The sequence below is a fragment of the Durio zibethinus genome, chromosome 12 (genome assembly GCF_047325235.1).
Source record: "Durio zibethinus cultivar Kanyao isolate XHJ-2024 chromosome 12, ASM4732523v1, whole genome shotgun sequence".
NCBI classification, from domain to species: Eukaryota; Viridiplantae; Streptophyta; class Magnoliopsida; order Malvales; family Malvaceae; genus Durio; species Durio zibethinus.
In genome coordinates, this window is record NC_143173.1 from 19,869,579 (window position 1) to 19,895,638 (window position 26,060).

Genomic DNA, 26,060 nt, shown 5'->3' on the forward strand with positions numbered 1-26,060 from the left:
GCTCAATTTTGGATTCACGAAGTGAAAAGCCAAAATTATGTTTAATCGAGTCAAATTGTTATTTGTTGTTATTTTATATTACTTTTTAATTTTCATTAAATAAAAAATATTTATTTTATTTTTAGATATGTACAAATAAATTAAAAAGCCTGCGGAATTTGATTCGAGTCCATCCGAACCTATGGAATAGACCAAAATACTGTACAATAATCAAATTTCCTTTTCGTAAATCAAACCAAACCGAAGTCACCTTGATATTTTGTGCATTTTCCATTTTGATCTCATATTAACATATTATAACCAGACCTGCAAAGTTGTTTACCAGAAGCAAACATTGAATGCTGACTAATCTGTTTTCAATCATCTTTTTCATTTCAGAGCCGGATCAGGGAAAAAAAAAAGAGACAATAAACCCCAAAATGTGGAAAAGTGGAAGCAATTATGGTGTAGGACATCTGTAGTTTCTTCATATTTTCTTTCTCCACCATCCTAATTATGGTTTAACTAGGATGAGAGCCCTTGCTCCACTACAGGAATTGTTAGAGATTCTCTAACAATTCCTGTAGTGGAGCAAGGGCTCTCATCCTAGTTAAACCATAATTAGGATGGTGGAGAAAGAAAATATTTATATATATATATATATAATCCAATGCTAAATACATAGTATTTAACATTAGAGAGGTAGATAAAAGTAAGTAATATTAAGAGTTTAAACGTAAAGGGCTAATTAAGTTCAACGATTGAGGTAAAATCTATACATTTAAAGGGATGGTTTAAGAAGACACTAATGATCTTGATTCATAGTCAAGGCTTGTAGGCATTCAAAAAGTTTATTTTCATGAGACCGTTTTCCTTTTTTTTTGTTTGGACCTTCTGGTTGATACTTGGTTTTGTACTGTTTGAGAGTGTTGTTCTCTCATCTGATCCATCTTTAATCAATCTCATTTTGAATTAGCAAAAAAAAAAAAAAAAAAATCCCAACTTAAAACCTCATATAATACCTTGCCAACAAACTTCTAATCATTCAATGTTTACAACTTAACTTAAACCTCTATTGGCAAGATTTTTGAGGTGGAAAATATGCATTTTCATGTTTTTCACCAAATGAGTCGAGTGACAATGATATCCAATGAGGTTTAAGATGAATATGATAGTGATATCTAATATGACGAATTGAATAAAAAAAATCGATCCGAATTTATAATATATATTTATTATTTAACTTTAATCCGAATTGAATAAAAATATAATCTGAACTGAACAGAACATTACAATTTCAAATCAATTTTTAAATTTTTTAATTTTTTTCTCACCCTTACAATGTGCTCTAATAGAATTTGCAAGTTTAATGTTATTTATTTAAGTGATGAAATTTTTTAATCTTAAATCCCAACTACTTAGATAAGCTCTTTTTGGGAACTAAAGGGAATATTGTAACCTTCAGAAATGAAGGTTTGCATTTAGAATCATGGCAATATAGTAAAGAAATCCTAGTTGAATATTCCAAGAGATTGTGAATTCTCACATGTATTGTTGTTAGATCGAAGCTCAAAAGGTCTTTGACACTGGATTCTTTGATTTCCATCGAGTTCATAATCGGGAGCGACTATTTGGACGTCTATCTTTTCATTTGCATGTCTACATTGTCAGAGTAGCATGTGCAAAGATTTATTCAAGGCAAGAAAGAAATTCGTAGGATTTAAGAGTCATATGTCATAATAAGGGTACATGCTATATGTTTGTTTCAGCTGCCTTGTCTCTGATATATCCAAGTCTAAACATATCTTTGTTGCAGAGCAAGAGGCCATATATAATACACCTTAAAGAGCAATAAAAGAAATGATGTAATGAGAGGTTCTTTTTTTTTTTTTTTTCATATTTTTTAAGGAAAATTGTAAATAAAGGCTTAACACTTTATTAACACTTTGCATTGGAAACATAGAACCTGTGTTTGGATGAATTTTTGCAAACAATTTCAAAGCCTAGCACGATTAGATCTCAAAGTAAGCAATTATTTCAAAAACACAGTGATACCTTGTTACGTAACATACTGACCATCAATTGAAAATTCATTTTATTAAGCATATTGTTAATCTATTAATTATTCTCAATATTTAATTGTACTACAGTGATTGGTTTTATGCATCAGCATCACATTTATACATGCCTATTTATCATGTAGTCCAATCTGGATTTGTTGTATATAAACTATTTCATGTTTAGCTTCCCCACTGAAAAAACCTCCTCAACAGGTTGCTTCTTTTGTCTCAGCTACTTCCACTGTCATCATCGCAGACGCAAACTCCACTTCCTTTTCAAACTGGCGGTAAGCTCAACATTCTAATAGTAGGAGACAACCTCTAATGGTCTGTAATTTTCAAGCTTAAGCCAGCCACTCTCGTTGACTTTAGAAAAAAAATTTTCTCTTATTTAGAATTTCGAAAAAAAAAATTACGCACTCATAAATTTTTAAAAATTTCATGGGATGAATTTTTATTTATTCATAAATTTGTTATTGTTATTGAAAATTATAACAAATAACCCATTATACAAAAATTTACAATTACTCTAAAATTTTATATTTTATTTTTGTCTTTACCATTTTTTATTTTTTTATAAAAGAAAATAAAATTGTATATCTAAAAATTTAAAATTTATATATACATGAAAATAAAACTCAAATAAATTAAATAGTTAAATAAATAAACAAATAAATTATAAAAGTAATTAAAAATTTTACGAAAAAAAATAGTTAAAAATAAATATAAAAAATTAGACTACAATAAATTTTAAAGCACGTGAGTATTGGTCAAAGTGCTTGCCTACTGGTTATTGAAACCGGTTACGGTTTTAGCTTTTTATCAGATTGGATTTGGATCCTCAAGCCGAGTCAAACCTCTTTTACTTTCCTGCTTCTTCACTGCCCTTCTTGTCTTTCTTTTCTATTTCAATAGAGCAAAACTAACAGTTCCCCTTCAAAGCTAGCAACTTCATATTCCAATCCTCTGACCAGTGCCCTTGTCGGGCTTGCAAGCAACAAAATTTCTTTCTTTTCCTTCCGAAATTCCTTCCGAAATCCCCTATCTCTTCTCTTCAAGTCTTCTTCGCTTCACTACTGTCCAACACCTGTCTTTCCACTCATCCCTATTATTCAATCGGCAAACAATTATCAATTTCAACAGTGTTGCCGCTGCTGTTGCTGCCTTACAGTTCACTCTATATCTTCTCTGTGTGTTGTATGGCCACCAGATTGCTCAGCTTCCTCCGAGTTATATTTTTAATGGAAACAATGTATGAACTTTTTGTGGTTCCTCGTTGTTTATTTTATAAGCAATTAATTTCAATCCAGGATGAAGTCTGTGATCAAAAGTTTTAGTTCCAAGGAGGAATTCTCATCCTAATAACCTGATGTATGTCAATCCAAATCAACTTGAAAGTTTTCCCTTTTTTTTTGTTTTTTCTTTGTTTTGCACTTTCCACCTTTTTAAGTTACGATGATGAGGTTATTAAGAATTATGAAAGGTGAACTTAGACATGTCAATCACTTTATTTTTTCCTTTAATCAAAATGCATTAATTCATTTACATTTTTGTTGAGGATCCATTAAAAAAAGGGGCCAGAGGGAACATGAAAAAGGAAAAGGATGCCATTATTTTTAATTCATGTTAAAGCCAATGCAAGAGGCTACTTTGTTGACGAGAAACTGACATTACAAGTAAACTGATAGAAGATCAACAAGGGTAATCAAGATCTCTTTGATACATAATATAGTATGAATCTGTTTTAGGCTTTGGCGACGTTCTCTTGTTTGCTGCCACTCTTTTCATAATAATGGTAAGCTGCTGCACCAGACAGCACCGCCAGTGTCAAGGCTTGTGCGTGCATCCTATCAAATCAAACAAATTTGAAGATCAGTAATTGACACAAAAAATTGCTGATAAATATGCAAATTGAGCTGATCAGTTTGGTTAGGCATTTAGACTTGAAAAAAAATATGGTACCTGGCATGAATAAGCCTCAGACTTGGCTTAAGATGAGTTCTTGCACGAGTATTATAAGCCAGTGATGCCCCAATTGCTGATGCCCACAATGCTCCTGTAAAACCCAATATTGCACCATATCAGAAAAATGAAACACGAAAAAAAAAAAGAAGAGTGAAAGAAAAGACTTAAACTGACCGATGCTGGTCAGCTTGTGCTCTGAGACCCATGACCGAATTGCCTCCATCTTCTCCATTCTCAGTATCCCTTTTCACTTGTTATAATCTGGAGTGATATATGGTTCGAAAACTAGACTGAGATTTGGAAGCAAAGGGAGGGCAGGCAATTTATAGATGTAAGTGAGATGATGTTGAGATGTATGCCTTTTTTTTGTGTGTTTGGTGGTGGCCCCTGGATTTTGAGTTTCACTTTTTCTTGGAACATTGGATAAGGTTAAACTAGAGGCTTTCACTTGGCTGGACTCCCAATTCTTTGACATGTGCCTCCCTTGATGCTGTGGGCCATTTTCATTACAACCTGATAGAAATCTACGAGCTGAGAGATTTGCCGACTTTGGTCAATCTCACCAGGTGGTGGGTATGATCCAATGGGGTTAGCTGTATGGCTAGCACAAGGGTCAAGTGCCATTCTATTAGTTGAATTTCTGATAAAAGAGCAGCCCATTGGATTGGTTTCTGAGCTCAAAGCTACACATTTTTCTTGTTGGAATTAGTAAAGACTTTATCAAAGCTGTACATTTTTCTTTGATTAATTCTCATGTTATTACAAGAGCATGGAATCTGCAGAGATATACACGTGCATGCACGATCAACACACAAGAAAATGCTGAAAGGCATTGGAAAAGAAAATCTGCTGACCAAGCCAAACACGCCGTTGTTTTAAGCATTGGGATGTAGGTGTTGCCTAAATATTTAACTCTTTGAAAAGTTCAGCTTACCACCGTAAAGATTAAAAATGTAATTGATTGAGTTTTAATCGATATAATATTAAGTTTGAGTTTGAGTTCAATTTAAAATTTGAAATTTGAAATTTGATTTAAATTTGATCAAGTTTTATTTTTATAACTCAAGCTCTATTTGAAATAAAAATTGAGCAACTCGAGCTCGTTTTATTAAGCTTGATTAACATATAAAAATAAATTTGATTTTTATATTCGACAAACATTTGATTATTTATATTTGAGTTCAAGTTTAAGCTGAAAATATTTTATTAATTAAAATAATAAATAAATATATTTAAATATAAAAATTTAATTAGGTTCGTGAACTACTCGAATTAAATATAAGAATGCTCGAATTCGATTCGATCGATGAATTGAATTATTCGAGCTTGAGTTCGACTTGATAATAATCGAACCGAATTTAAATTTTATTTATATCGAATTCAAATAACTTGCAAGTACTAATGCATCATTTATATTCTTAATCAAGATACAATGTAATTGTGTTTAGTAAAATTGAATCGAACACTGTCAAAATTTTTTTCTAAATGTTTTATTTTTCACTTAAAACACTAATTAGGTTTGTAGGCTAAGTTGTTTAACGAATGAGATAAGACATTATGCGTTTTTACAGATAATATCACTTACAAATTTTTTTTTTAAATTAATCAATTAAAATTTCAAAATTTGTCAAAATATAATATAATGAGAAGTTTATGATAACATTTTATATAATTTTTTATTATGATTAGATATATAATTGTAAAATTATAACAAAAAGAATTATAAGTGAAAATCTTCTCACTTTCATAATTAATGCTAAACGATGAGTTATTGGTCAAACTTGAATTTAAATTTAATTTTTATTAAAAAAATACGAAATAATTTTTAATGTTTTGAAAAATCTTTTTGTTTCTAATAGAGGAATGAGAAATGAAGAAGGATATGTCTATGATAAAGTCTTTCTCAAGGAGAATGGATTAGAACTTACATTACTATCTTCTTATTAGTCAATGTACAAGAAGATAAAATGATCAATGAAATTTATCTTTTTAAATATTCCTTTTTACTTTCATTAATAACAGTAAAGATGAGAATATATTTAATCTTTAAAGAATTATTTAATATATCAACAATGAAATTTAAAGCGAAATTAAAGGTTATTATATATCTTATTAAAGTATAGTTAAAAAAATTGATAAATTAATATAATAAATAATTAGACAGGTGATAATATTTTAATCTTGATTTATAGATATTTTGAGATTTAACGGTAGGATGATACAAAATGAATACAATATGCAAATATGATATGAAGATAATAAAATTTAACATTTTAGTAATATCTATATATAAGTTTAACACAATTAATAAAATATATTTTATATTTTCATATCAACATGAATTATAACACATAATTTTTATATAAATAAAATATAAATATATAGATTTTAATATTTTACATGAGTTGAGTTTAGTTTTGAATTCAATTTATCCAAAATTTTAAAACCAATTCTCAAACCCAACAAAATGAACCCATGAGACTAGTTTTTGTAGCCCATTTATTGAATCCTCGGCTGCCCCAAATGTTTTGACGGTTACCAACAATTCCATCCATCATTTTCATGGCCCACTAAGCATATAATAAAATGGAGACAGAATCTTCCCGCCAACCCAAAACCAGCTTCATCACTGCCCTCTACAAGGGAAACCCGAAGCTGAAGAATTCTCAGAAAAAACAACAGAAAAATGGAAGATACGAAATCAAGAAGAAACACAAGCAAAAGGAAACCCCTCACTGATCTCAGCAATACAATCCCATCATCTCTGCCTTCTTCACAATCCTCTTCTTCTTCTTTAATCAAACCCCAAGCCAAAACTTCACTCATTTTGCCTCTTGAATCCCTTCTCAACAACCCCAGTAGTAATCTTAATTCTAACTCCAAGTCTACTGCAACTGAATCCACCATCACCGATAATGTTAACAGTGACAAGAAGAAGGAAAAAAGTCAAAATAACAAGGCAAAACCTAGCTCCATGCTGTCCCCGTCGCTAAAAACGCCTTCTGTTTCGGGTAATTTTGATGGGTTCTCGGATTTTTTTCTGGGTTTTATTTGGATTCCTCAATAGTGTTTTGGTTTAGAGTTCTGGGTTGTCTAGGACTTTTAGTTTTTGAATTTGCGTTTTTTGGTTTCTGGCGAATGTTAATTTGTTTTTTTTAATATTAATGAATTGATTAACATTTTGCAACAAAAGAGTTTTGTGGGTTTTCATCAAATTGTTTTGGTGAATTTTATTTTTTATGATTTTTTCTGCAATAGAGCTTTGTGGGTTTTAACTTTGGTGCTCAGTTTAATTTATATAGAATTTCTTCTACAATAATTCGATGAATTTGAACTAATTTTGATTTTATTAATTTAGTTTCTAGTAGTTTTTGCTGAATGATTCCTTTCCTTCATTTTCAATGCAAGCTACATAGCATTGATTTAATATAATTATCTAGATTCTAGACAGTAATTGTGTGAATTTGACTAAGCTTTTCAGCTATGGAACTACTAATATTTTGAGAAGTATAGTTGAAATACACCCTAGGGTGTGGAAATTATGTGAAGTTGGTGATCTATGTTCCCTCCACCAATTTTTTGACCCTGGTTTTCTGGAGTGGTAGTGTATTTTGGTCTAATGGATTGTACTTTATGGTTTTGATTTTAGGTATTGGTGATTGTGTGGATTTTGAGCCTTGTACAGTTTACAACAGGAGACATACAGCTGGAAAAAGGAACAGTAAAGGGAAGGAAATTGCAGGGCGTTTGAGTTGCTTTTTTGAAACGAGGATGCCAGACTTAAGGTAGTTTCTTTTGATCAGTTTGTGCATTTATTGTTGGTTTGGTACTTGGTCCTTGGATAACTATTAGGCGATGAATCTAGAAGGAAAAAGATACTTCAAATGTGTTAGCTTAATTAAAAGAGTAAATGTATTGATTATCAATGTCGTGGTATGGTAGTAACTGATGCAGTTAAATGGTATTTATACTATTAAATAAAGGATGGAAGTTATCTTCTTCATTTACTCTTAACTCTGTAGATGGTTAGGCTTTAGGCAATAATTCTAAGGCTAGGACTCCAAAAATTTGATCAGTCAAATATACCTGATGTTTGGGCTTTTGATACCTTGACCATATGTTTGGATATTAGAAAGTAGAAAGAAAAAGGCCTAAAATAATTGTTAAATTGGTTTAACTATTGGTCTTTTTATATCCAATTTCATTCATATATCTTCCATTTCCTTTCATAATTGAGTCTTCCAGGAGATGGTGACTGATGAGACTGAAAGACTGTTGTTCCCTCTCGAAACAGTTTTGCCTTAGATGCCTGTGTTTTCCTCAAGTTTTTTAACATCTGTTTACAATTAAAATCATGATATTTTTTAAGTGGTTTTCTCTGAAATTTCAGAAAATGATTTTTGAACACAAAGCGTGGGACATCTAAGTTTAAGGTCTTTGAATTATTGTATGTTGTGATAGCATGTCATATTTCGGTATTGAAAATTATGGTATTGTATATTCAGATATTTAATCTTCTTTACTCTTTTTTTATTCATACTTTCTGTTATCACTTATCAATATTCACCACTATACTTGTTCTGCATTTCATTAATTCAGAAGATCTCTGCTGCTTAATGATTGGTCATATTATGATGATCTTCCATTAAATATTTTCCCTTGTTTACCTCCTTTGTTAAAGCTGTTTCTCTGTGTCTTTAATATAGGAGAAGAAAAGATGGAGATGTTGATATTGGTCTCTTCAAATCGTGTCCAATGCCACGGAAAAAGGTTTCTTTAAAATTCTCCTAGTTTCTTAATTTAATTTGTATTGAATGGATATTGCTCTTTGGTTTGGGATTTTTGGCCTTCATTAAGACAATTTTTTAGAGAGCTCTTTTAGCTTTGAAATGTTTCAGATTTGTATATAAATCCCCATAATTTGATCGAAGTGTTGATCAATGATGCATATCTTTATACTTCTTTCCCTTATCATGATCGCTTTTATTGGCATCAAGATGAGAATTTTGGGACACAGTTAGTGAACAGTTATTAACTCTACAAAACTGGCAGTTGGCAGTGACTCCTTTAAATGATTGTTCTTTTCCTTTTAACTTGTCTAGGGGTGGAAAAAGAAGAAAGAATTGGGGGGGGGGGGGATGTCTTGGTGCTGATTGTGGTATGGATAAATGCTGCATCAATGAAGTATTCCCCTTTTCACTTCATGGAATCAATTTCTCTCCAAAATAACTACATTCTGTCTGTTCTTGAAACATTATCTCATCAGGAATTTTTGTTAGTGTCTGTGCTATTTGAACTTGTCATCCATTTTCTGCTGGAATTGGGCCAGTACTCTATGGCATTTTTAGACCACTCTTGCTTTTTGCACACAGCTATAGAGTTGGATTTAACAAAACACATGATGAAGCATGCTTTCAGGAAGCAAAACAGCGATATCATGCCACTTTTCTATCTGCAAAGTCCTTTTTTTATTTTTTATTTTTTTTGCTTTAGTTATATTATTAGTATTAGTTATTATATATTGTTGTTTGCATTTGCATTATGTCATATCGAACTTTTGTCTCTTTGAAGCTTTTTTCTTCCTTAAGCATATGCACCCTTGAAGATAATGTTATTAATATGTATTAAACTGAGCTTATTTGTTTGTGATGTCACCGCAGAAGCAGCGCCAAGAGAAGGCTGAGGTAAATGCCTCTAAGCATGACTTGCCCCAAGATTTCATTGACAAGCATAGAGCATATTTTGCAGAGGTTGATGCATTTGAACTGGAAGAGGAGGTAGCATCAGCTGATGAGTTGGAATAGATGAAAAAGTATATAACTGTAAGATTTAGGATAATGCAATTCAGGTGCTCTAACCCAGTAATATTCTCTGTATATGGTTACCTACAAATTTTGCTGTAATAACCACCTTACCTAGCTATATCTGATGCTTGATAGTCTTCCCCATCAAAATCTAGTGTATTCACTGGTCATCACCTTGATAGTCTAGTTTACAGTAGTGTTAAATTGTTTTTGACAGTTTATTTTTCTATGTTTAGAAAAATTGTATTTCATACTAAGCATAGTCTGCTGAGTCTGGCATTGACACATGGGCTTGATTTCTTTGCAATTGTGAATTATTGATATCATCTTGTTATTGAGGAAATGCCTGCAAAATCTGTTTGTTGACCAAAAGATTGGATTCTATTCAAGTTTTTGCTTTGTACTAGCAATAATGCAGGCTGTGCAGCAATACTGTTGTCCCAATCAGCCATGCTTGAACCCTTTTGCCTCTGCATAGAAAAGGCTTGGATCTGACTGTTTTGGTTGGGGTGAGGAAGCCTACTGAAAGAAAACTTTTTTCCCCATATTGGGGGTTAAATAAGCCTAGTTTATTAATTTCTGTCCAATATGTTAAATACTAAAGTACGAAAGGCATGTTATTGGGGCTTCTGCTGAAAGCCTGAGGTTCCTTCGCAGTCCAGGGAGCCTCGAGTAATATTTATCTTACCATAAACAAAAGAAACTTAAGGCTGCACCGTCAAGATTAATGCAGCCTGATCATTGTAGAGGGTGAAACTCTGTTTACTTTCTTATAGTATAGTGTTAATCCTAATCATACCCACATAATTCACATATTTCAAGGCTTTAAGCAATCAGGAAACTTAGAAGTAAATTTCACTTTGTTATCAATTGCTCATTAAGTAGCTTTCTATCAGTTACAATGTCCTATAGAAGTGATGTGAAAATACCTATTGTTCATCACTTTTTTTTTTCTAAGTTCGGAATAATGAGACTGACAATTGTTATGGAAATGGTTGCCATAATGCTTCTGGACACATAATTTTTTTTGCAGTTTCTTCTTACATTCACAGTAGGTAATTTCAAATGAGTTTTCCGCAATTGGTCCTTATCTCTCCAGAACTTCCTGTAAGAGGCTTGATGTTGCCAGTTTTGATCATAGATTAGTCCAAGTCCTTGAAAAATTCACAAGTATCTGCAGCATACTTTGTTACCAGAGAATCAACAGAAGTGCCAATAAAGAACCCTTGGTCAGAACGGATGAGACCCTTCATCTTCAACAAGTTGTGGAAGTACAAATTATCAAAACGAGTTGGCGTCTGGAAATCAAGGGTTTGAGGCCAATCATCTTTTCCACGTTTTGGGCACTTGAGCTGCAAGGATTTGGCGAATGAGGGACCGATGTTAAGAGTCATTGTAGATGTGTGTTTGAAACGTTGTGCACCTTGCCTGGCTAATAGTGTCTGAACCTGCCATTCAAGATGATCCATTAATTTGTTCATGCGATAATTGGCATGCTTAAAAGTTACATGATCAATCAAAGAAAAGGATTGGTCATATGGCTTCCCTTTTATTTTTCTGTCAACATCCCTTTGCTACAAAATTGAGAAAAACTGTATAAGATCATTCTTGAAATAGTGCAGTGTATGCCAACTTAGAGTCTCTTTAGCTGAAAGTGCCGCCAAATCTTGCAATGAAAGTCCTTGAGCAGCAAAGCTTGATAGGAGAGCAATTATATAGAAATTGGGTCCAGGAATGAAGTTGTTTGCAGCAGCCTTGCTAGCAGTGGTAAAATCCCTTCTCCCTCGCTTTACTTTCCATGAAGGACCCCCTAATGTAGTCATGGCATTTGGCAGGTCTAGCTTTCGAATCCCAAAACCCGCAACCCTTTCCTCTTTTCCCAAACTACGCCCTCCTCTTTACAAAAAAAAAAAAAAAAAAAAAAAAGAAAGAAAAATTATGGACTTACTTTGACAATCGAATCATGAGCTGCGTGCTTACTTTAAATTTAGCTTTAAGGTCATCAACCACATCGAATCCCCTAACAGAGTTATTGCTTGTTAACGCAGTCTTCTCACCTATAAAGGTGGCATTATCATCGAACATAATCGATCCATCGCAGCCCTACTCATTTTCATCATCGAATGCACTTTGACTGGTTAAACTGCATGAGGCTACGACATAAACAAAGGTTATGAAACATTAACAAAGCAGTCATGGAAATGCAACCGAAGCAAAGATGCCCCATCCGCAGTTCCATTTTTATAGCAGCTGCTGCTACTACTGCTTCAACAATGGAAGGTACGTTGGGGCAAGTGGATTTGTAGTAGTCAGAGCACAGTTTGCCATGGCCATCAACAGATGCATCGGCAACAATAAAGATAAGCAGGACTTAACAAGTAACAAGCAGCCATCCAATTCTTGTAAAATCTTAGATAGAAGACAATAGGTTTTTGCTTCAAAACTACACAAATTGTAACAGCACCTTTAAGCCTAATATAGCTTCATATCTTCATAAAGGATAAATACTTCTATATTTTCTCAGAAATTTAGTGATGGGTATTAACTAAAAAGTGTAAATACGTAGCTTCATACACAAAGGTGATTATAAAGTGCTTAAAGTTTTTCTCTATTAATTTCAATTCGACTTTGAATGTTTAGCCTAATCCAATGGACTTAAAGGGTTTAACAACTCATAAAAAAGATCTACAAAGAATCAACACAGACACGCAATACGGATATAATACAATTCGAATACAGTGACATTGCAATATCTAAAAAATAAGGATATGGATACAAGAAGACGCAATAATAAAAAATATTTTATATATTATAATCATCAATTAAGAATATACGATAGATGTACGATAAATGTTGATTGATTTTTAAAAGAGAATTACCTTTTTAAAGAAAAAGTGATGGTAGACATGATAAAAAAGAACATAGGGTGTCATTGTCAATATCAGAACTACTCTTTTTTTTTTTTTCCTTATCCGGACAACTGTAATGTCTATACCTATACCCATACTGAAAGCGTCAAATTGTCAAACACAAATAATATAAAAGTATACAAAGAATTAAAATATGTCCAATGTGACACTTCAATTTTATAATGAGTTAATTTAAAATTTTACAATGATATATATATAAGTTTAAATATAAATTGAGATATTTTTATGAGACAAAATTATAAGATTTTTAAATTAAAATGAATAATATTTTATAAGTTGTATGTGAATTTTCATAAATAATATCAAAACAATCATCAATTAGAAGGAAACTAAATATTATATTATGAGAGTTATTTTTAAGTGTTATATCGTGATAGTCATTTTTAAGTGTTATATTATGAAAATTACCTCTAAAATTCTAATGTATTGTATGATTCTATGAACTTGTGTGATCCTATGATCTATGTATACTTTATGTTGAGTTTACCTGATATTTTGTGAGATTTGGTAAATCTGTGTGTTTTGTGTGATTTATATATACTTTGTGTTAGATTTGTTTAACTTTTGATGTGATTCGATGAATTTATATATTTTGTATTGAATTTAATGAAAATGTTAACTTTAACGAGAATATTTGTGACATTTCAATTTTATATCAGAATAGTATGATGTTTGGTTATGATATATATATATATATATATATATATATAGTGATTTAAACTTAAACTTATAATATTTTTTTTAAGATAAAATTATAAAATTTTTGAATTAAAATAAATAATATCTTATAAATTAAATGCGAATATTCACATTTACATTTTATAAAAAATGATATTTTCCTTTTACGTTGTACGAAAAATTGTTCCCATCATATATATAAATTCCCACCCATATTAAGGTGAAGCTTCCTTAGAAAGTTCATTAGTATAACAAAAAATGGTTATTTCAGCAGCTTTTACTCTTTCTGGATCGATTATGAGCACTTAAATCTGTTATTTCCTCCTAAATAATGGGTTAATATTCTCATTGGCTTTCTTTGAAAATTAGGCCATGGGGAAGAAATTTTGTTTTGCTTAATGGTCCTCAAATTATCCACTTCAGGGAACTTTAAAAAACTCATTGGTTTCACTTCATATTCATTGATGGTCGAGTAGAGGCAAAGGCTTTCAAATCACTGTCTCAATAATCGCCTAGTTTTTTTGCCTTTGATGCTTCTATTAAGCCAGAAAAAGAGGAAACCATCTATGAACTTTATTGTGGTAAAGATGCCATTGGGGCCATTTTTAAGCAGAATCTCTGATATTTATTCCAACTGCAATGAACTGGCTGTTGATATGAATTGATCACAGGAAGAAAAGAAAGAAGTTAAAACTGACAAAGGCTCAAAGCAGTGAGAACCCAAACCTTAGAAATAATCAACTTACAGCCAGAGTTCATACCATGGAATCTTTTTTTTCTTTTTTTGAATTGATTGAAACAAGTAAAATTGAAAGGAACATAGGACTTATTAATCATCTTTAAATATAACATTAAGCAAGTTTGAAATCACATCTCAGTGTCTGCGTTTATTTCTCTGTCTCAAGCTATGATTTTTTTTTATAAAAATCGCAGTGGATGTGCTTATTTGGAATTGTTATCAACTCAACTGAACTGGTGAACTCTTAATTCTCCAAACTAATTTGGGTCAACTATATTTATGAACAACCTTTATTTCTTAAACTAGCAGATAATTTTGCATTCAAATCACCATGATTGTCACTGCTCAAGTACAATGTGATATCTACCAAGGCTGCAAGGTAAAAGAAAGCACTGCATCAAGTCTCTTAACAGCTACGAATTGTCAGGTTTTTTTACCATATCCTTCCAGGCTACAGAACTCTGGCTGTTGACATTTCAAGTCATTGTTATTGTTATGAATAAAGAAGAAAGGTTGCTAAAGCCAATATCATTGGCGGGCTACCATTCAGCTCCCAGTTGTAGACAAGGACTTGAATTTTGGGAGTCGAAACTTCAATTTGAAGATATGAATTTTGGGCAAAAGCCCTTAAGGCAAGCCCATCATCAGGTGGCTCATATTTGCTGCACCACACTATATTAACTGGCCCATCATTGCATACCCAGGTTGTTTCCTGTATATAGAGCAAACTTGACCCAAAGTTATGGCTTTGTCCTTTTTGTGATCCATTGTATTGTCGTATTAGGTGAGGCAAGAACTGTGTGGATATTGAACAAGTTTTGAACAAGTTTTCTACTATTCTTCTTTTGTCAATTGCAATTTATTTATAAAAAAATTGTAAAGTTTTTCAATTAAGGTTTTTTTGTAATGTAGTGATGGATAATGAAAATTTTTTTTGACCAACTTGTATTTGGAGTTGGCAACGGGTTAGATCGAGACGGATTTTTGCTCGTTTCGAACATGATCCGACTTTATATATCATCAAATCTGAATTTAATCCGATATTATATAATTCGTATTCGATTTGAAATTAATAAAATATTATTTTTTAAATATAAATATTTAAAAATATAATTATATAAATATATATAAATAAAAAATTAAAAAAATAATTTTTTATATAATATCAAGTCAGATTTATCTAAAATCCGAACTAACTCGACCCGAAACTTGAATTAAAAAAAAAAATCCTATCCTACGAAGTCAGATCGAATCAAAATTCGTCAGAGGAGGATTGGGTTGCTGACCCTACTTGTATCTTGATTTGAAGCTCTAACTTAGGTAGTCCTTTGCTAATACTTAAGTTTTTAATTACCGACAAAATGAAATCACAGATGAAGCAAAAAGAGACGATATGTAAGACAAAACCATGCCTGTTTGTTTGAGAACTTGAGATCCATCTGGCAACCACCTTCTTCAAGCTTACTACTCGTGGGACGAAGCCATCATGAGATTATGCTTAAAAAAATCCGTGGTGCCTTCACTGTGTTTATACAATAGACCTAATATTTCCACCCTATTTTCTTGTTACCAAGAAGATAAAGATTCCTAGTTATCTGTTTAAAATGCTTATCTCTTTCTGTAGCCACATTATATCTCTTCATTGGCTGAAGCTGCACATTTTTCCTTGTCTTTTTACCTTTCGGACCCACTTGATGAACTTGAATTATTTTTTTTCATTCAATTGCAAATTTCTTTTTCCAGTTAGCTACCACTTACTTTTTCCATGTTAAAAAGGGTTTGATTCTATCATGTATTATTATATATTTTTTGATACAAAAAAGGTCGTAAACTAAGGATATCGAAAGATGTTATAAGTGTTGGGATTTAAACTAACTAGCTACATGCCACCTACTTACATGAATTAATTTAGTTAAGTTTTGAATTCATATATCATAATATATTCACACCCTCATATTTTCACTATTCTTCCTTTTCTTGCATATGCTAAAGATAATTGCTCTTAATTTAGCTGGGATTGTCTCTTACAAGCTTTAATTTCAAAAATTATTCATGATTAGTTTGGCACCACTCCTGCAACTTGCAATGCAGACAAGTAGAGACAATTCAACGCCAGCTAGAAAATTTGATGGTTCAATTGCAATCTTATGGCGAAAGATGGTCAAGCCTAATCTGATAATGAGCAAAGAATCTTTAATTTGGCGCATGTCTTAATTAAAATTTTCTTCCCTTTACTGTAAAGAAAACGTCATTAATAGGTCAATATATAATCTGCAAGATCTAATCACTGCTCAGGCACCTATCATTCGACAAAACATAGTTGAGCACTTTACCCTTACTATATTCTTCACCATGAACCAGAAATCTTGAAGCTCACTGAAGAGGAATATACCATATGTCTTTTATCATGGATTTTGTAATACAATTTGACAGCCTTTACAACTTTCAATAGAACAGTACATTATGATTCTCCTTTGGACTTCCACCATAGAAATTCCAATGCGTGATACTTGAATCCCTGATGGGGCTTTCTAATTGTTTCTCCACCGTTATTGGACATCCAATTTGACTAATACTACCTTATAATCACAATCTCAAGTAGTGGGACTTTTAGGGATGTCAAGGTCAATGTTTGTCAAGCATTGGATTAATCAGAAACCAAAAAATTAAAGACTAGTTGCTTTCAGTTTTTGTCCTCGTGTGAATGCAGCAGGAGAGTGACTATAAGTTTTATGCCAAAGCTTAAGAGCATTGTGTGGTCACTGGCCAGAATTAGGTTATGGCTTTATTTTGTTGCTTTAAACTGTTGATGCTACCATTTGCCCTCAATGTTATGCAACAAATTAGTTATCATTTCAAACAAGAAAATCCCATACTTGTTGAAGATTCCCTCGTATCGAAGCACGATGTTCAGATGGCAATATTAGAAAAATAAATGAGAAAATAACAGCATTTGCTCTGGAAAGATGAAAAAAAATAGCCCAAATTCAACATCTTCAGTCATCTTAAAGTGTAGTAATTTGACCTAGAATCGCATTGCATACAAGTATTTTCTGCAGCAATTCCTTGAATCAACTGATATTTTAATTTTGGTAACTCTAATACCAAATATAGATATTCGATATCTAATTTGTAAAATATTATTCAATTTGATTTTAAAATCATATTATTTTATCTTATAAAAAATATTTCATAAATATTGATTAAAATCTATACATATATATACCACAATGAATTTGTATAATATTTTGATATAAGATAAAAATGTTACAATCCGTTAAAAATTCAACCAATATGAAGACAACACTTATGAGGTTGATCCTGTCACTTAATCAATAGTATACCTTACTAGCTTGATTCTAAGAAAACCAAAAATTACTTCACAAGACTTTAGAATTTTTTTAAAAGCACTACAGTTTTTCTCATGTCACAATTAGTCTATTATATTATGGTTGATTGAAGACAAGACACATTGAACTTATGGACTGTAGCAATTGAATCTTCGACCCATTCGAGGTACCATCTGAGGTAGCTAAAGAACATATACATACATATATGAAATACATATATAAATTTATCTTTCAATATAATTTTTTGTGGCTGATTTAAGATGTTGGCCAAAGTACCACCCATTATCCATGTTATTATTACTGACATACGGTTGGGTCGTATAGATTGCAGGCTAATGCAGGAACCAACCATTGAACGGAATCTAGTTTTCTATGTATCTTCACAATGCACGTTGCCATTTTACGGACCTCACAATTTGTTTCTCGTGGAAGATTCCGAAATCATATTCAACATCCCCACAGTTGTAACGTTGCGTAAGATGATTAGTCCATGCATGTCTAGGCTTCTGAAAACCATTCTGCCAGCAAATTTGTGGTCCTCACTCAAGCTATATAAATATTTTGCACGGATTGGTTTAACCTCTAATTTTAGCCACAAAAAATTGTTGTAAATGCTTAACATATTATTCATGTTAATATTATTATTATATTTGATTTATTAAAATTTGAATTTTGATAATTAAAATTAAGAACTCTATATTTTATTAATAAATTATGTAATTTATTATTATTATTATTGAGAGATGAAATGAGCCCTGCTTCAACTCAAGACTTCGAGAAAATGAAGTATTTACTCACATTTGAATCAAATGGTTGGGTGTATGTTTTTCAAGAGCATTTCATTTATAATTCTTTTTATTATAATATCATAATTATTCAATCTCAATAAAAAATTATGTAAAAGTTTATAATTTATAAATATAAATTTTATATAAAAATTTGATATTATTCACATAATTCTTAATTATAAATGATTAATTATATTACATTCATTCATATTTTTCGTATTCTTGTTACAACTTTCAATGACTTTCAATAAATTTCTGCCCATTAATTTCAAAGCAAAAAGAAGAATCGTAAAATATAAATTAACAAATAATTACTCCTTAAAATCGTACTAGGAATTGCAATTGTTGCTATCAGAGAAATTCGACGTCCTAAGAAGATCAAATATAGGATAGCATGTGGCTATGATCCACATTGAATATTCAGAGGTTTAAAACTTGAAAGATCACCTCAAACTCAAAGGCTTAACAAATATCTCTAGATTCTTTACAGCTCATCACCCTTAATCATGAACGATTGCTTTAGCGAGAATTCTTAAACGTGTTCAATAAGCAGAAAAACTGGGGAGAAATCTTTTTGGAACATAGAATGATGAACGTCCATAGGCTAAGAAAATAGCTAAAAGATGTATAAAATGATGAATTAATAAAGTCATATCAATTATCAATATTGTTCTTGATTACAATATTCCTTGATTCCATCATGAAAGTTGGCTCGAATGGCAAGAGAATTTGCTAATTTTTTTACTGTCTCGAGTTTAAATCTATCGAGAGATCGTGAGAAAATAATTTTTTATAAATTCAATGACTCAGAAATAAATTAATTTACTTAAATTGATCCAAAAAATATATGTATAGAACGGAAACTAAGAGGAAATTAGGAATATCTTACTGCTAAAAAAAAATTCCTTAATTCTGATAACATGATTCTAGGATTGACTTATCTCCTTTTTCAATATTAAATGGAAAGTCATATTAATAGTCAGATTAAAAGACACATAAACATAAAAGAAATTTTCAATCTAAATAATGTCAGAGTTGTAAAAAATATATATTACTTGCTAAAAAAAAAAGCAAAAGAAAATTTTTAAGATAAAAGAATAATCATAGATTTTATATGTATTGATGTAATTTTTCATCTGATTATTAGTAAGACTTTCCATTTAATATCGAAAAAGAAAGATCAATCTATAATTCTAATTACTTAATTTTATTTAAAAGTTTTAACTAGGAGTGAATTTTTTATATTTGACAGTGACATGTTGAATTCAAAACAACATAGTGTTACTTCTTTAACAAAGCAAGACTTTTAATTAACTTATAAAGCAAATAATCTGAATTACAATTTAATAATAGGTGCATGTATTTTTCTGCTTAGAAAATTTTATTCCATTACTCTGCTCATTTTTCAACTAAAAGAACATAATTGGTAAAATCTATCGAAATTACATTAAAATATCCAAATATATATCTGCAGTGTTTGGGTCAAAACCAAAAGTTATCTGTTAATGTTGTGCTATTTGGGTAGGTTTAAGATCCCATCAATGCCACTGCAGCTGGGATTCGGGAATTGTGAGTTTAAAGAAGTTTATACATGTGATTGTTTTTTTGACAGATAATTGTAAAAATAAAAGATTTAAGAGTAAATTAAGTTGATTTATCTTTGGATTAATTGGTATGTAATCAAAGATGATATTTGAAAATTATAAATTTGACATAATTTATGTGCATAATATTTTCTTTAATCAATTAAATAATAAGATAAAAATTTTAAAAGTAGATTAAAATTAAAAAAAAATCCCTTCAATGTCAGCATCTTGTGCATGAAGAGTCCTTTCAGCCATGGGCACCAAGACTGCATTCTGTCTTATTATCACCATTATTTTATTGGGAAATGACATGGAAACATATCAACCATGGAATAATTTTATCGCCAAACACCAATGCAGTTTGCTTTTAATCCTATTGCTTGAAATTAAGGGTAACTGTATGGGAGTCAATTCCCTCGTGATCACAGGCCTAGGGCTGGGGTCTTGATGATCATGACAAATCCCCCCAAAAGCGACAAATCGCCCATTTTAATTGCAGACATCAATTTATGTACGGAGTTAGTCGATGTCGATTTTTATGTATTATTAATTATTATTATTATTGTATAATATAATATATTATGTTATTATTATAATTACTGTTTTTTTTTTTAAATTTACAATCAAAATAAGAAAAACAAACTTGCAATCATCAATAAGGGATTCAATTTATATGGTCAAAGATTTTAATTTAGAATCGAATTAAAAGATTTCTAATTCAATCAAGGTAGATTAGCAAATATTTAGGCCTGAATTATGATTGAACAGAATCTAATATCATGATTTAAGTTTGAATTGATTCTGTTCGATCCCTAAAATTTTTATTAAAGCACCTATAAATTGGACACAAAATCACAGGGTAAGACACAATTGATTTTTGGGAGGAAAGACTATATTTAAAATTTTGAAGAAAATTTTGAGTTGTATGTTTCTAGGATTTTAGGTTTGAGTTTATGGGGTTTTAGGTTTAGATTTTTGAGTTTAATGATTCAAAGTTTAGATTTTTAGGTTTGGATTCGAAGTTCTAGGATTGGAGTTTTGATTTTCGAAAAAATCTGAAAAAATTTGAGAAATTTATGAAAAATTAGGTTTTTTGTTTGAATGTTTGAATTTTCATTGAATTTTTTTACGGATTCTGGTGATATTTTTTTGAAATTGACGGATTACTCAATCTCTAGTGGCTTGTTCTTAGGTTTTTTAAGGAGAGATAAAGAAAAATTCGGCTAGAGAGAGAGAGAACCGGGAGCTTCTAAAGAAAAGGCTAAGGAGTTAGCTTTTATACCAGTGTCAAATGACACTGTTTCAGCCAACCCAAGATCCGTGTGTCAACCCGCTGACTTGTACATGATCCGCATGTTCGACTCGACTCGATTGCATGTTTTTTTTTTTCATTTTCATTTTATTTTTTGATTTTGATTTTTACCATTTGATTTTTTAAGTTTTATTATTTTATTTTATTTTTATTTTCAATTATTTTATTTTACTTTACTGATTTTTTTTAAAAAAATTGAGCAATTTATTATTTATTAAATATTTTGTAAAATCCCCTTTTATTATTCTATCTTTGGAAAACAGCCAAAAAATATTAAAAAATAAAAATTTCTCTTTTCAAATAAATTCATGAATTCTACCAAATTATTAGAAGATTTTTCATGAATTTAAATTTTATGAAATTTACCAAACTATTGAAAAATTTCATAAATTAATTTTCAAAAGAAAAATAATTCTTTAATAAAGTTTTGTATTTTAACCTACCAAACTATTGGAAGATTGCATTTTAAGTTAAATCTTATCAAACTATTGAGAGATTTAATAAATTTTTTTCAAATATAAAATTTTATAAATATTTTTACAATAAAATCTTACTAAATTATTAGGGGATTTGCATCAAAATAAATTCTACCTAACTATTAAAGGACTTTACTAATTATTTTCTCGAGTAAAACATATCAATAAATAAGATGTTGGAGCCTTTTCAGGGTAGGACACTAGTCTTCATAAATATTTCTAAAGTAAGAATTATCTTAAATTGCTAACAAATTATTAGAGTAATTTTAGGATTAATTCTCAATATTAAATATTTTAGTAAATTATAAACATATTTAAGGCTTGGATAATTTGAAACTAAACTGGTACCATCCTTTAGATGGGCATTGTAAGGGTGTTATAACCTTCCTTACGCGTAATCGCACTCTTAAACCTAAAATCTGATCTCGTGGATCAAAATCTACTATTTAAATATACCTAAGTCAATCTTGGGACTACTATTTAAATATGACAGATTTTATCAGGTAACCAATCACACCTACAAAAAAAAGATTAGTGGCGACTCTAAAAAATCATGTCTAGCGATAGGTCCATGGATCTATACATTATGACAGTTTGGCGACTCCACTAGAGATATCAAGAGTCAAGCCAATAAATGATTTCTTATTATCTAAGCATTGCCTAAGAAATTTGAGATTTTTTTTCCTCTTTCTTTTTTTTTCCTTGCTTATTTTTTGATTAGTTATTTATTTATTCATTTCATATATCTGTCTTTCATTTGCATATGTATAATATAAGCTCTACACTCGAGCTTCATCCCTTAAAAGGAAGTAAAATACCTATGCTTTCATGAAATTTCATGTCTCTACACGGGCTAGCGAAATACTCCTACTCATATTGAACCATTTTTCCTTGTAGCCTATAATTGGTAAGGATCAGATGCCTTACTAGTCTATGAAGGACAACGATGTAAGGAATAATTTATGAGATTTTTTGAAAAAATTCAAACCACATATAGTTAACCTTAAGAGCCTAACCATAGGTAGAGCCATGTCCTTTCACCCTTTATAGTTAATTCAAAATTTAGGGTCATGTTGTTATTTTACTTATTTTATAGTGTTTATTTTTTTATTTTATTGACATGACTAACCGATTTTCTTATCTTGTTTATTTATTTTTCTTCTTGTGCATATTCATAAACACATATGTAGATTGCACATTATTCTTGTCCTGAAAGTATTTTCAATAAAAATTTTCATAAAACCCACAGAACGTCAAGTTTGCACATCGTCTACACTTATCAAATGTGATTCACCTATAGATATAAAGATAAAGTCAGAAAAGAGACAGCGAGAAGAAGAGGATTATTTATCACCCGATTATGTCTCTACTTTATCAAAAGAAGTTCATTGGCTCCTCAAATAAAATGATTTGAAAGGCCTATTAAATGTATAGAATAGCATGGCTCCGTCAAGGCTGTAAGCTTTTTGTTAGAAGTTTAAGCAAATTGCATATCTGTTGTCAATAAAGGTTAAAAATTCACTCATTAAAGCTTTGACTCTAATGGGTATGCATCTTCAGTATTTAGATAGAGTGTATGTGAAGAAACAAAAATCAAGGTATCGTAAAAAAATTGGCTTATATTTTAAGGATGGAAAATGTGTTCATAGATTTGCATATATGATAAAAAAGGGAACATAAGGGTATTTCATGAGAATTTCTCTGAGATTTCATTATTAAGCATCCTAATGATGATCAAAGAATGAATGTGTTTACTTTAGCAATATATGGAATGATCTTTTTGCCAAGGTCTTAGGCCATATAAAGATAGAGGTGGTGGATTTATTTGAGCAGATTGAAAGAGGATGCAATCCTTTACCGATAATATTAGTGAAAACTATTAGATCTCTAAATTTTTATAGATAGAATGATAAGACCCATTTTTTGGGTTACATATTACTATTGTATCTATGGATGAAGAGTAATTTCGAATGTAAAAAGAGTGCTTTCTCTAAACTATATTCTCGTAATCGAAATCCAATTAAAGAATTCTGTAAGAGTGAATGGCTAGAAGCAAAGACCCAAAAAGAATGAAAATGTTTGTTGCTCATAGTTTGTCAAATGAAATGGTTAGCTCTATGGATGAATCATGAACCTATGTTGTATCAATATGAAAATGAGATAGGAGTTTCACTCTTAAGCTTATAGGGGTCAACAGGTTATGCACTATTAATAGTAAGAAGATAATATAGAGCTGAACAGTTTACTTTTATGACATACAAGCTTAGCCAATTTGACTATTTGTATGGGGAGCACAGGACTTTTCAATAATTGATGGCATAATTAGGGGCTAGAAGAAGCCTATGAGGGTAAATTTTAGACCATTTACTGATAAAGTCACTTAAGAATATTTGATTTGGAGAGCAAAAAAAAGTAAAGAGATTGCACCTATATTCAAGGACCATTGCCAGTTAGTTAATCAAGAGTTGGATAATGTGCCCTTAGAGTCAGAGCTTACAAGAAAGAAACATGATGTTGAGAAAGAGAAATTGAAACAAAAAATTTTAAGGCTTCAAGAAGAAAAAGAACAATGGAAAGACAAACAAAAAAAGTTAAAAATTCAAGTGCATAAGATTTTTAAGAAATATAACATAAGCAAGACTCAAAAGGTTATCATGGAATACGATGATGCCCTTGAGAAGCTGATAGAGCTGTGAAAAGAATACAAAAGGTTGTGTATACAAGTTGTCATAACGTATAGATCCGTGGACTTATCGCTAGATTTATGATGAAAGGGAGTCACCACCAATCTTTTTGATTAGGTATGATTGGTCACCTAAATTAAAGTTGATCTGCAAAACAAAGGTTATGTTCGAAAGTTGATTACGCATAGAAAATGTTATAGCACCTTTATAGCACCCATCTAAGAGATGGTACTAGGTCGATTTTGAATCATTCAAGCTTTGCTCATTTTTGTAATATACTATATAGTAAATTTTATATTTTTTGTTTTTTTTTTAGAAAAATTTGTTTTGAAGAAGTCATTTTTTTCTTAAGAAAAAACAATAATTTTTTTATTTTTTTCTTCTTTTTTTAAAAGAAATAAAATATGAATAAAAATCAAAATCAAAAAATAAAAAGAAAACTTACGATCGGGTCAGATTGGGACACGGGTCAACGTACGGATCTTCGAGTCGACGCCTGGATCCTGGTTTGGCAAAATGACGTCATTCTAAAGCGGTATAAAAAACACCTTTCAACGTTTTTTCTCAAAAACCTTAGAACCTCTCTCTTTTTACCCCATAAAATCCTCTGACCTCTTTCTAGAAGCCCACCAAAAAGTTTAACCAAAAATTGAAAATTCCATCGATTTTTGAAGACTTCATAAAAAAATTCAGCCCAAAATTTGAAAAACCCGTCGGTTTTTGAAAAACTATCAGATTCTGGAATCTCGCTGAAATCTCATCGAAAAATTCAAATCCTGTCAAAAAATTGATTTTTTGTCAAAAAATTCATCCCAAACCCAGAAAAACCCAAAAAAACCCAAAAAAATTCCAAAAAATCCAAAAAATTTGAAAAATATTCCTAAGTCGTCCTAAACCTTCCTTGAACCTTTTACTACTTTAAAATCACCTCCAAAAGCCTAAAATCCCATCGAAACTCTAAATTAAAACCAAAATCCCAAATTTTGAATGCAAGAACCTTTTCTGCCAGAATATCCCTAAAACTTTTCCAACAATGTTCTCTATTTTTTCTTTTTTTATATGTCCATCAATGTTAGAATCAGTCCAATTTATAGGTAGTCTTAAGAGTAATTTTAGGAATCGGATAGAATCAATCCTAGGCTTAAATCCTAGGATTGCATTCTACCTAACATGATTTTTTATCCAAAAGTTTTGCAATCTCCTGCTGATACGATTTGGTATTGAAAGTTTGACTCAGCAGAATTTTGATTTTGATTTTATTACGTGTGAATCAAAATGGGAAAGAAAATGAGGAAAGAAAGAAAAAAAAAGAAAATATAATAATATAATGAGGCTTGAATCCTGGGATTGCATTCTGCCTAACATGATTTTTGATCCAAAAGTTTTGCAATCTCCTGCTGATACGATTTGGTATTGAAAGTTTAACTCAACAGGATTTAGATTTTGATTTTATTACGTGTGAATCAAAATGGGAAAGAAAATGAGGAAAGAAAGAAATAATAATAATAATAATAATAATATAATATGATATAATACAATGTAACATAGTATAATAGAACAAAAAAAGAAAATAAAAAAAATAATAAATCTAATTAGACCTAAACATGCCAGAACAGGCATAAACGAGAATGAGCCTAACAAAAAATGGGCCTAGTTGGGCTCGGACCAAAATAAGCCTAATTGGGCCTAGACTAAAATGGGCCTAATTA

General features: G+C 30.8%; 2 protein-coding genes across 2 annotated transcripts; one reads left to right on the forward strand and one right to left on the reverse strand.

Moving 5' to 3' along the window:
• Positions 1 to 3,628: 3,628 nt before the first annotated feature.
• On the reverse strand, positions 3,629 to 4,335 carry LOC111296954 (uncharacterized). Its single transcript, XM_022891453.2, has 3 exons — positions 4,179 to 4,335; positions 4,002 to 4,095; positions 3,629 to 3,886 (listed from the first exon to the last, which is right to left on the reverse strand). The coding sequence occupies exons 1-3, from the start codon at positions 4,234 to 4,236 to the stop codon at positions 3,784 to 3,786; spliced, it is 255 nt and encodes an 84-aa protein (XP_022747188.2). The 5' UTR covers positions 4,237 to 4,335; the 3' UTR covers positions 3,629 to 3,783.
• Positions 4,336 to 6,608: 2,273 nt separating this feature from the next.
• LOC111297279 (sororin-like protein) lies at positions 6,609 to 10,139 on the forward strand. The gene is made up of 4 exons (XM_022891963.2): positions 6,609 to 7,015; positions 7,654 to 7,789; positions 8,711 to 8,774; positions 9,665 to 10,139. The coding sequence occupies exons 1-4, from the start codon at positions 6,691 to 6,693 to the stop codon at positions 9,806 to 9,808; spliced, it is 669 nt and encodes a 222-aa protein (XP_022747698.1). The 5' UTR covers positions 6,609 to 6,690; the 3' UTR covers positions 9,809 to 10,139.
• The last annotated feature ends 15,921 nt before the right edge of the window (positions 10,140 to 26,060 follow it).

Excerpts from the sequence above, each read along its gene's own strand:
- LOC111296954 (XM_022891453.2), bottom strand. The coding sequence starts at position 4,236 with ATGGAGAAGATGGAGGCAATTCGGTCATGGGTCTCAGAGCACAAGCTG. Across the intron at positions 4,096-4,178 it reads GCACAAGCTGACCAGCATCG|GAGCATTGTGGGCATCAGCA; the intron begins GTCAGTTTAAGT and ends TGGGTTTTACAG. Across the intron at positions 3,887-4,001 it reads CTGAGGCTTATTCATGCCAG|GATGCACGCACAAGCCTTGA; the intron begins GTACCATATTTT and ends TTGATTTGATAG.
- LOC111297279 (XM_022891963.2), top strand. The coding sequence starts at position 6,691 with ATGGAAGATACGAAATCAAGAAGAAACACAAGCAAAAGGAAACCCCTC. Across the intron at positions 7,016-7,653 it reads AAAAACGCCTTCTGTTTCGG|GTATTGGTGATTGTGTGGAT; the intron begins GTAATTTTGATG and ends TTTTGATTTTAG. Across the intron at positions 8,775-9,664 it reads GTCCAATGCCACGGAAAAAG|AAGCAGCGCCAAGAGAAGGC; the intron begins GTTTCTTTAAAA and ends ATGTCACCGCAG.